At 39.5% G+C, this 12,504-nt stretch overlaps 1 protein-coding gene across 1 annotated transcript in view; it reads left to right on the top strand.

The window, feature by feature from the left end:
* Nucleotides 1–12,504, top strand: part of CSMD1 (CUB and Sushi multiple domains 1) — a 1,401,348-nt gene that overhangs the window by 702,755 nt on the left and 686,089 nt on the right. Inside the window, exon 7 of the mRNA XM_066607269.1 lies at nt 1,222–1,299. Coding sequence (XP_066463366.1) covers nt 1,222–1,299 — 78 coding nt within the window. The remainder of the gene's footprint in view (nt 1–1,221; nt 1,300–12,504) is intronic.

The raw sequence follows: 12,504 nt of genomic DNA, 5'->3' as shown, positions 1-12,504 counted from the left end.
TACTCATACTAGCAGCGAACAGGGAGTTTTTAAAATTTTCTTGGCCTCCTGGCCTTCTGCTCATGCGTGTGACGCTAACATCTGACGTGCATGCACAGAAGACGGCCTCAGGTCCTGGAAGGACCAGATTGCTGCAGGACATTGCAGAGGACAGAGGTCAGTAGTTTCAACACCCCTCATGAATCTCTAACTTCATTTTACTTTCTGTTTACTTTTATGTGATTGCCGTTATCCAGTAGATAACAGCGATCGCATGACCAAAGGTCGCTCACCGTGGCCTCTCTGACAGCTCCATGCTCTTAGCTATCACCAGCAGCTGACAGCATGGAGCCCTGAGGATTAATGCCCATAAAGCCAGGACGTAAAAAGGCAATGGGGCCATAACTGAGGAGTAAAAGAGAAACAATATACATTTGCTTTGTAGTCTCAGATTTGGAATCTATCTGGAGTGAGTGAACTAGAAAACTATTAATATGCAACTGTATTCTTAACTTAAAACTCAATTAAATATAAAAATATGGATCAGTATTGAAGACTCTAGTAATGTTTTTAAGAGGAATACCAATATGTCTTCAGTAGATTCCAATATATAGATCAGTAGTATGGATTCATATAGTTTAATTTGAAGTCAATAAAGTATAAAATATGCATTTATATTATAGTTTGTTGACTTGTAAGAGAACACAGATCTTTTTTTACAGACTAATAAATTAATCCAAAAGGCAAATGGATCTGTGTGCTTCACTATTCACTATTCTTGTAGTGAATGAGAAATGATTTAAGGTTTGAGATCCTGAAAGAAGTAATGGTTATTTACTGTTATTTGCCTCACAAGTTTGCCAGCAAATTATAAACTACAAATAAGGATTCTGAAATAAATCAATTATAGACAATTGTATACAAGTTTGGCCCATCATAAGACTAGAGGATCATTTCATAGACTCAGGTTCTGATCATAATGAAAACCAATGCATGTAGGATAATGATTGTCAATCCGACTACAGCCGGCAGTTAAGCCGGTCATTTGCTAGTATATTTAATGATTTTTATTGTGTTCTGTCACAAGTAACTTATTAGCCCTTATCAATGACAAGTTTTGAGTTTATCCTGAACTTAACGGGCAACATGCTTAAATCTCTGTCACACTAGTGTTTTTCTGTATATAATTCTATTCCATGTCCGCTTTATTAATTAATTCTCATGTGTCTGCTTTATTTACAGTAAAAAAGGCCATAGAACTGAAATCTAGAGGGGTAAAGATGTTGCCCAGCAAAGAAAGCAACCACAAGAATTCTGTCTGTAAGTAAACCTATTACCAGAGTTATTCTCTATGCAATTGCTACCCTATATATCACAGTAGCATGTCTTTCAATATATTGTTATGATGCAAATAAAAAGTGTCAGAAATATGATAAAAAACATTTCCGTTTTCTTTAAAGGAACACAGTATGTTTAACATCTATCAATAAACTGAAAAACGTACTGGTGCACAAAATGATATGTTATGCTAGCTTCTTTTATCAGAGAGTGACTGGTCAACAATCATGCATCATTACTAGAGATGAGCGAGCACCAAAATGCTCGGGTGCTCGTTACTCGAGTCGAACTTCTCGTGATGCAGAGGAGAACGATCTTTATGCTGACAGTGCGGGGGGGGGGGGGGGGGGTCTCACTCTTGCCACTATTGTGGCTTAATAGTGAGACCTCAGAGCCCGAAATGCAGCCCTGCATGTTGCTCCTCGCCTGTATCCATTTCTGTGTTTTTTACATGACTTTGGTGATTTGCTTAGATTTTCACAAATGAAAACCTTAGCGGAGCACCAGTCATATACAAAAATGCTCGAGTCACCCATTGACTTCAATGGGGTTCGTTACTCGAAATGAACTCTCGAGCATCACTGAAAGTTCGACTCGAGCATTTTGGTGCTCGCTCATCTCTTTTCATTACCTTCCCTTTCTCCTTCCAACTTCCCCACCTTTTTCTTTCACTTTTTTTTTCTATTTCTTATAATCTTCCTTCCCATTAGCATTGTTGCATTGGAGTGCTGGGATCCTAGGTTCAAATTTACCTAAAGTGAACATCTCTTCTTTCTTTGAGTTTCTCTATCTCCTGATCCAGAAAAGGAAGACTAAAGATAATGACTCCGTTTTTAGCTATGCTGCCTTACAGCATTTGATTTTTTTTATGTTCAAAACTGACCAAGGGCAACATCTGGATGGCAATATTGTGTTCTCTTTATGTTTATTGCTTGCTGTTGTTCTTCTGCTACTACTGAATGGAACAGACAAGTGTGCTGGCTCAGTTGTTGGTACTGCTGTGCTGGAGTTGTAGATTCAAAGTTTGCCAAGGGCAACATCTGGATTGGAATTTTCTGTTATCTTTGTGTTTAATCCTGCTGTTGTTTATCTTTTTTGGAGAAGAACATACAAATGTAGCAGCTCAGTTGTTAGCGCTGTTACTTTGCAGTGCTGAGTTATAGGTTCAAATCTGGTCAAGGGCAACATCTGGACAGAGCTTCACATAGTCCGTGCAGATGTTACTTTTGATGTGATTTGAACCTAGGACACCAGTACTGAGAGGCAATAGTGCTAGTAATTGAATCACATTAATAAAAAGAAACACACATACATCGGGACGATTTTTATTCCTGTTGAAATTAATGGAAGTTTGAATCAGCTTTTCCGATCCATGATAATTTTAAAACAATATTTGCTCACCACTATTCATGAGAATCCAGGTCATTTTCATTTTTATCTAGTAGCAGAAAGGAAATAAAAGTATATCATTTTTAGCTAAGTGGTTACTTGCAAATGTGCCAAAATGGAGAACAACATATATATTTTGTGTGTTTACAAGAAGGTCAGAAACCAAAAGCATAACTGTACTTTCAGATGAGTTTGAGGGCTCAGTCACATGGGCGCATCGGCACCCGTACACCGGCGCCAATGCGCACGTGTGACTGAAAGTCAGAAGACGGCTGTAACTAAAGATGGATGTCTCTCTGCAGCGCTGATGAAAGAACACATGGCCGGCCAGGAAGCCGGTCACATGTTCTTCCTCCCGGCGCTGCAGAGAGATGTCCGTCTTCAGGTACGGCCGTCTGCTAGCTGCAGTAACACGGGCGCTGATGCGCCAGTGTGACTGAGCCCTCAGAATGAGCTGCCATGTGCGCAAAAACATTATATCTGACCATTACATGATTTGTATTCTTCATTTCTCAACATCATCATGGAGGAACATTATGCAGTAGGACTGAGCAGTGTAGGTGTAATCTCACTAGCTGTAAATCATTCACCATTTAGCTGCAAACATGTATGTATGTGTCTATTCCTCCCCTCTCCCTTCTGTTCTCTTAAGACTTTTATGGACAGCATAAGTTATCACCCTCATTCATTTCCTGTGTTGCATGTCTAGTAAGAGAGATAACAAGGCAACTTTCACATAACAACAGTGGACAGCAAGTAAGAATGAAGGGAAATGTTACGTCTTATCACTCCTACCTGAGTGTGTGTACATTGTGTTAAGTCCAGTTCACACAAGAAACTCAGACGGAACATGAAAAACTGCAAACTGACTCTTGGACAGACATAACACACACAAAGGAGGGATCCAAATGACATGCATACCTCCCACACATAAACAAATTTAAATAGATACAATACAAGGTATTGGTTTGTATTTTGGCCAAGATACTTAAGCCCGTGAGCCCATTTCAGGGGTACTCGTTGTTTCACGGGTCCCTACTCTAATGAAACAACTTCCACATTAAACCTGCCTGCATGTGCGGCAATTGTTCTGACAAGGACGGCTCCGTGCTGTAACCTAACGACAAATGAAACACAGCAGGACTGAACACAGCTCACACCAACACGACAGGGAGCCACACACAACAAAGCACACCATGCACCCTGAACAAGACTGCCCACACCACACGTCCGACACATGCACCGAAACGCAGGAACATGACACTGCCCACACTAAAAAAACAGGAAAGCCCAGCAGCCTCTAGCAGAAGATCTGGTACATATGAGCAGCAGACCAGTGGGGATTGGCTGGCTGGAGAAATCCACACCCAGCCAGCTCAATCAACTCCCAGCTGTGGGGCTGTGCTGCTCGAAATCTGGGTAAATAACTGGCTCAGAGATAGAAAGCAGAGGGTGGTAATAAATGGTTTGTACTCTGATTGGGCCACTGTTGCTAGTGGGGTACCACAGGGTTCAGTATCAGGCCCCATTCTGTTCAATATATTTATTAATGACCTGATAAAAGGACTACACAGTAAAATATCGATATTTGCAGACAATACAAAACTATACAAAATAATTAATACAAAGGAGGACCATATACAGCTACAAACATACCAAGATAAGTTGGGGGCTTGAGCTAAAAAATGTCAAATGAAGTTCAACATTGATAAATGTAAGGTTATGCACATGGGCAGGAGAAACGGATGTCACCAATATACACTAAATGGGATACTGTTAGGGAAAAGTGAGATGGAAAAAGACCTCGGGTACTAGTTGACTGTAGACTTAACTGGAGCAATCAATGCCAGTCAGCTGCTGCAAAGGGAAATAAAGTCTTGGGTTGCATTAAAAGATGTATAGGGGCGAGGGACGAGAACATTATTCTTCTGTTATATAAAGCACTTGTCAGGCCTCACATGGAATACTGTGTACAGTTCTGGACACTGCTCCTCAGAAAAGATGTTGCAGTGCTTGAGAGGGTTCAAAGAAGGGCAACTAACTTAATAAACTGTTTGAAAGGACTAGAATACCCAGAGAGTCTATCAAAATTAGGATTATTCCCCCTGGAAAAAAGACGGTTAAGAGGCGACTATGTATAAATACATTATGGGACAATGCAAGGACCTCTACCATGATCTTTTTATACCAAGGACTTCGACAGTAACAAGACGCATCTATTATGTCTAGTAGAAAGCAGGTTTCATCACCAACACAGAAGGGGGTTCTTTACTGTAAGAGCAATGAGACTGTGGAACTGTCTGCCTGAAGACGTGGTGATGGCAAAATCAATGTAGGAGTTTAAGAGGGGACTAGACATCTTTTTAGAGCGCTATGATATTACAGGATATAGAAATTGAACAACCAGCAGGGTTGCTGATCCGGATCTTGGAGTTAGGTAGAGCTCAAACATTGATCCAGGGATTATTTTCAATGTTATTATGAAATCAGGCTGGAATTTGTACCTCCAAATCAGCTAAATTAGCATCTGCCTCATTGGGTTTTTTTTTTTTGCCTTACTCTGGATCAACAAGGGAGGGTCAAAACAAGCTGAACTAGATGGACATTGTCTTCATTCAGCTTAACATACTATGTCACTATGTATGTATGTAACTTGGCATGGTTTAACATGAACAACAGTTTATTCATTTGAAAGTAGAAATCATACAGTTGCAGTATCTCACAGAGGGCACAGTTTGAGGGTAGACAACGTCGCATAGCTCTTTCTAGGGAGGAGATGAGATGGTAAAACTATTGTTTCATGTGATGGCTGTGAATCACTTGCCTGAATTGCATAACTATAGAATTCCCTACAGAGCAGTGATGATTGTCCTTAACTGTTTAAAACTCAAGGTGCTTGCCATCATTGAAATTAATTCATGCTAAGAACTTAAAGGGCTAGTTTTGAGGGGTCAGCAACACAGACATTAACCCAACAAGTCTTCTGTTTGGTGGAGAGTAGAACACTTGCTACAGGGAATAGATGAACTGCAAAATGGTCAAGATTTTATTGCCAGAATCAGAAGAGAGTTTTAAATTTGGATTCAGTAAGTATGGATTCCTAGGAGATGATATGCAGTCTGTGGTACCAAATGACAGGAAACATGCCTGTTGCAGAAAAATGGCCTGACTTTACCCTTCTGTTCAGCACAAAATTGCATCCAATAGCTTCCATTGTAGAAAGGAAATGGTAGAAAATGAACAACCCTACCATGTTCATCCTGCTGGGTGGCCTCAAGGACAAGGGCACTAGGAAAATGGACATCACATTGTGAATCAGTATGATGCTGTGTGTGAAAAGTAGCAATCCTAACATGTGCAGAAGATGATTATCACAGTAGCAGAGGCTGAGACATTCATTTAATCTTTGACATTTTTAATGCTTTATAATGGCCACAGTTTTCACCCTGGAAGTGATTCCTTAACTATTGCACTCTGTAGAGTAAAATGAACAACGTTCCTCTTTCTTATTCTGCCACTCATTTGCTTCCTTCACAGTGTTGGCCAAGTTAGCATCTGGGTCCATGTGACCTTCAGACTCCTGTTCCGTTCTCAGCCTCACAATCCAGATATAAATTCATCCCTCAAGGCCATCTCTGGATCTGGAACTGCTACATACCCATTGGACCATTGCGTCTATTTTATTCAGGCTTCTAACCTTTCTGTCATTTCATGCAATGATGCCTGGTGGAAGTATCATTACCACCTTACAAGCTTTCCCCTCCAGAAACTGGAGTTAGATCAGTTTGATACAAACTGAGCAGCAGCTCACTACATATCAGCCTGATCCACCAGGTTATAGTTAGGAATGTTCAGCATGGGAGCACCCTTTGGGAAGAAGGCTGGTATGAAGTTGTAGAGGTGTTTACAGTCTTTTCCCTGTCTCCATTTACACCCTCAGCTTTGGATACTGCAAACTGTGTTAAGTATAAGAGAGTTAGAAACCTATGCATACTGTCTATAATCATTACACAGTACCCTACTTGATGCACCATGACTCAGCAAGACATATACTCAGGCAATGACCATATGGTTACAATATCCTATAGAGGGTACAAATTTCACAGTTACATACAGTATTGTGGTACAGAGCTTCATAGCAGGCATGCTGAAATAGAGTCTCTTTTCACAAAATTTAATTTGGGGCATCTGACTTGTAACTACTCTAATTTTAGTCTTTAGGCTTGAAAAGGTCCAGTTGCAATTTTAAGGGTAACCCATATTCCCAGACTGAATGTTCAGTTTAGTGGTCTTTGTCAGCTATAGCAGTCCAGGATAAGCTCTATGAAGCAGGTAGTAAATCAAAACCACCCCACAAAATGTCAAGGCCTTTGTACTATCTTGCATTAAAACTATCTGTTTTTATGTTGGGGACCTTTTACATGGGATGACATGCCGACCACTTTCCTGACAGATCAACCAAATGATGATCGATTCTGTACTTATACACAGGCAGAGCAGGTGAAGGATCATTCGCCTTGATAGCTGAATGATTGCCTGTTTACACAAGCTGGTCTGCTGTTCAGTTTTTATGCATGCAGAAGCTGAACAATGAACAAATGTATCATTCATCGTTCAATCGAGCATGCATTTAGATTGAAGGGGTAATTATCTAGATTCTTGCTGATCGTGGGAATCTGAAAAATTTCTCGACCTGTTAAAGAGGGCTCTTCGACTGTTTTGATCAATTAGGCCCATTATCTACTGTATATAGACTGATATGTAACATAAATATTTGTGCCAATGTTCATATTAAAATACAACAATTTGAAGAACTGCTTTACCAGGTGACCTTGTGACATGGCCTGCACAAACATGCTACACAGTGGGACTATATGATTTGACAGTAGTAGTAGGACTAATTTGTAAAACAGTAATATCTACAATGGGGATTTGCTTCTAAATGAAAAAAGAGCTTGATTAAGCGACCTGAATAACTTAAGGCAGATAATTAAATTAAGCTTTTGTTTTGTGGTTTGGAGGACGCCTTACCCCTATTGCCCTGACAGGGATGAAAACATGATTATTTGAACTGTATTTACAGGTTGAATCCACTGCATTTTGCTGTCTAAAATACAAAAAAACGCACATAAGAAGACTTAGCACAAGTTTTATACGCAGACCATATTTTTTACAGAGCAATACTTTTGTATTGTTTTTAAATGCCAGTAAACTATTCATTATTAGCAGATGTTTTCTGGAAAAAGTCAAAACTAAACTCAATCTGGTCTTTGTTTTTGGAGCTAATATCTTTTTGGAATCTAGCCAATAGTATTTTCAGGGTTGGTTTTGTCCTTCTATCTTTGCAATTACTAAATGTGTTCAATCGCTTACATTGGATTTTTTTATGACTAATATAAAGGTCATCATTATTCTGGCAATTTTATGAATAACAATCAGGAGCACATACATCACACTGATATGTAAATTCTTAAATACATTTTAACTTATCAAGAAAAGAAGTTGGAAATAAAATATGTGAATACAAAATGAAACAGCTGCATTTTCACAAGTTTATTGACTGGGCCATTAATGAGTTTATATAGTCTTTTATCAAAGATATTTTTGCTATTTTGTTATAGCCAGTTATGCTAATTCTCTCCTTGTTATCTTCCAAAACAATTTAGACATGGAGAGTTTGGACCTTGACCAGTACTAAGGTACAAGCTGCCAATTTGTTCTCTCAAATGCTCGGCTGAGTGGCTATTGCCAACATTTGAATATCATTTTTGTCAATATAGCAAATATTAAAATTCTGGCTGAGGTTTTAAGTATTTGTGAGTTCAAAACATTAGGCTTATATATCTAAACTACCACATTTACATTTTATGCATTACTTTCGCTCTGCAAAATGATCCCTTTATGAACCTGTATCCAGATTGCAGACATGTTCTAAAGCACCGTCACCTGTTCTGAGAAATAGCTTTGTTGTATTTACTGCAAAATATCTCTTAGAAGATCACTCAGGGGTATTCAGGCACAAAACAATCTATTGCAAATTCTTTACTGAAAGTATAGGCCGCAATATAAGGGATGACAACCTGAGTAAAATAAGTAGATGAAATGAATGAATGATAATATGTTATATATTTTTTTCAGATTTTTTGCAGTATGTTTATTTACTATGAACAGATGAGATTAGCATAAATAGCTTAAATTAGATTTTTACGTACATTTTTAAATTTTAATTACTATTCATTTTGATAGCAGTAGTGGTGCTGCTTTTACTTTTTTAAACATGAATTATATATATTTTAAGAAATGTATCAACAGGAAACAATGCATTATTTAAATCAGGTTTTTATTATATTTTAATTTCAGTTTTGTGTTGCTTTTTTTTTATTTTTCATTGATTATGAATATTAAAAAAAAAATATTGAAACTTTCCAATCACAGTAAGCTGACACTTCCTGTTTTCTGCAACTTAGGTCTCCTGTACATGGGCCGGTTCTAACCGGTGCCCTGCTGGCGACCCAAGCTTATCTGTCTGGCGGCTTCTGCACAAGCCATCGCTGGGGGGTAACGCATATCCTGGGATACTTTTGCAGTGCTCACTGCTTGACTTCAATGGAAGCTGGCCGTGTGGAACCCACAGAAAATCGCAGCATGCTGCGATTTATTCTCCACAAGCGGAAAATCGCAATCAATTTCTACTCGTGGAGATGAAATGGCATTTTGCCATTTAATACTATGGGCTGTATTTGTTGCGGAGTCCGGACGTAAAATATGTCTTATGGCTTTGGCCCTAATCTTTTGCGACCTTAAGAACACCCTTGACTGCCAATGCTGCATTCATGGGTCACATAAGAGATTCAAAAATGCCCGACCTGCAGCCCATCTGCAATTGACATTGAGGACGAGCCATAGATTCCACGGAAAAAGCAGGAGTTTAAAAAAAAATCTGTACTGCGCATGTCCGACGTTGAGTTGTGCGTACCATCCGCAGTACAGAGAAACAGGTCCACGCGGACGCCAGTGAAGAAGATGACAGGGTCACCTGCTGCAGTGAGAGCAAGGTTCTGTGCGGAATTCCGCAGGCAGAATCCGGACATGCCATGTGCATTTGGCCTTACCCTTTGTTGAGGTCATGCACACTGCTCAATGTTCACCCAGCATACTTCACTATTTTGTCCAAGATTTGTTGTCAGATCTGTACCAAAATTTCTAACGCAGCCTCCAAACAAAGCCTTAAAGCTCAATGATGATGCGTTAAGTTATTTCAGATCATCTTTACTCAAGAGGTTCTAGAGAGGTCGAATGCATCGCCACTGAACTGCCTGTAACCCAGCTTTCTCCAGGTCACCAGCAACAGCTTATGTGGAAACCCCTACAAATCCAGGACTCAGCAAAAGCATACCTATATTGCCAGTTCCTATTTTTAAGTTTTAAGCTTCAGAAATAGCTGGTTTGGGGCCCTAGAGAAATTCTAAGTCACTAGTCTATCTAAGAATTTTGGTGTCTTCCAGACCTAATTGTTTGATTAACCCCTTAGTGACGAAGCCTGTTGCGCCTTAGTGACGGAGCCAAATTTTGGAAATCTGACATGTATCACTCAACATACAATAACTCCGTAAAGGTTCTGCATATCCCAGTGATTCTGACATTGTTTTTTCGCCACATGTTGTACTTCATTTCAGTTGTAAAAATAGACCGATAGAATTTGCGCATATTTATTAAAAGTACCGATATTGGAAGAATTTTGAAAAAAATTGTCATTTTTTTTTCACATTTTCAACTGTAATATCTCAAATATGTGCAAACAAATTTTTGATAGGATATATTTCCATCTGTTTACTTTATTCGGAAGATGCATTTGGAAAACTTTCGCGGTTTTTTTAACCATTTAGATGACGTACAAATTTATCATTACTTTTCAGCATTTTGAGGAACACTTTGTTTTCTTACAGCAAACCAAGTTTACAAAGGCTCATGGGTGTCAGAATGATAGATACCCCCACAAATGACCCCCTTTTAAAAAACTACACCCCTTAATGTATTCACTGAGGGGTGTCATTAGTATTTTGACCCCACAGTTTTTTTTTCAGGAATTAATTCAATTTAGAGGAGAAAAAATAAAATTTCATATTTTTGCAATTAAAGACACATTTTTTTCCTATAGTGCACATGAAAATGAGGATTGACACCTCAAAATGGATACCCCTGTTTCTCCTGTGTTCAAAGACATACCCATTGTGGCCCTAATCGTATGTCTGGATGCACAACAGGGCCCAAAATGAAAGGAGTAGTCGGAGTCTTTCAGAACAGAAATTTAGCTTGAAGGCGTTTTAGGCCCCATAGCACACTTGTAGAGCTGCTGAGCGACCAAAACCACAGAAAACCTCCACAAATGACCCCATTTTGAAAAGTAGACCCCTTAGCGAATTTATCTAGGGGTGTACTACATATTTTAACCCCACAGTTTTTGAATGAATTCAAGCAAAGCAAAAGGAAAAAATTGTGTTTTTCATTTTTTTGGCAATTCTGTTATTTTTAAAACAGCTTTTTTTGTACTGCACACATATGAAGGAAGACTTGCACCCCAAAATGGATACCACTGTTTGTTCTGTGTTCAGAGACATACCCATTGTGGCCCTAATCTTATGTCTGGATGCACAACGGGGCCCAAAATGTAATGAGTGGTCGGTGGTTTTCAGAACAGAAATTTTGCTTGAAGGCCTTTTATGCCCAATAGCACACTTGTAAAGCTCTAGAGCGTCCAAAACCATAGAGAACCCCCACAAGTGACAAAAATAGACAGTGTATACACAACGTAATTAGTTATGGGGGGCTGGGCCGGAGAAATATGGCGTTATGTGCCCCTGGACTGGGCCTCTGGCATGTGTTCAGAGCGGCCTGGCTGGCCCTCACTGCTAAAACTCTGACCTGATGCTGAGGTAGAGCTTACCTTGCTTAATGCATAAACACAGTTACTCACTGCTGTTTGACTGGTCACACAATAATGTTACATCATATACAGTAGCGTCTTCTGTCCTCCCCCTGCTCGGTCCATTACTCATCTTGGAGTACTGTGAATGCTGGGCAATGGAGGAGAGAAGATGCTACTGTATGCTGTATTACAGTGTCAGACAGCAGTAAGTAACTATGTGTATACATTAACGAATGTAATCTCTACCTTAGTGTTGGGCCAGAGTTCACCGGGCTACACAGGGGTTCCCACTACAAGGTGGGAGCCACACAAGGGGGCCTCTAGTACAAAGTGGCGCTGCACAGAGCGAGTCTCTATTTCCAAGTAGGGCCATAGTAGTAAGTACAGTTCTGGAACTGTATTAATCTAATAAGCTTGTTTCTGGAATTGTATGTATGTAGTAAGCTCAGTTCTGTTACAATATTCATGTAGAATGCTTGGATTTGTTAACATATCTATGCAGCAAAGCATAGTTATGATACAGATATCCACAAAGAAAGGAGCTGGTTCGTGTGAAAAATTATTTTGCCTTTATTACAACTGTGCTACGTACATCAACATAAAATAGGACGCGTTTCGACCCTCTGTGGACTGGGCGGTGAAGCTGGTCTAATGAAAGGCTTTGCCGAAGTATCTGAATGTCACTGGGAAGAGGAGAGTTGAACTTAATCTTTTTCTTGTTTACTTGGTTATGTTACTTTATCTTTGTAGTAAGCTTGACTCTATTACTATTTTTACAACATAATCTTGGCTTTGTTGCGTGCTGCCATACGGATGCTCCTGTAGAACATAAGTCTTGGCCAGAGCCCTTTGACAAGTAGCTTTATTCCTTC

Source organism: Eleutherodactylus coqui, chromosome 1, assembly GCF_035609145.1.
Source record: "Eleutherodactylus coqui strain aEleCoq1 chromosome 1, aEleCoq1.hap1, whole genome shotgun sequence".
NCBI classification, from domain to species: domain Eukaryota; kingdom Metazoa; phylum Chordata; class Amphibia; order Anura; family Eleutherodactylidae; genus Eleutherodactylus; species Eleutherodactylus coqui.
This window is presented reverse-complemented; position numbering and strand designations above follow the sequence as displayed.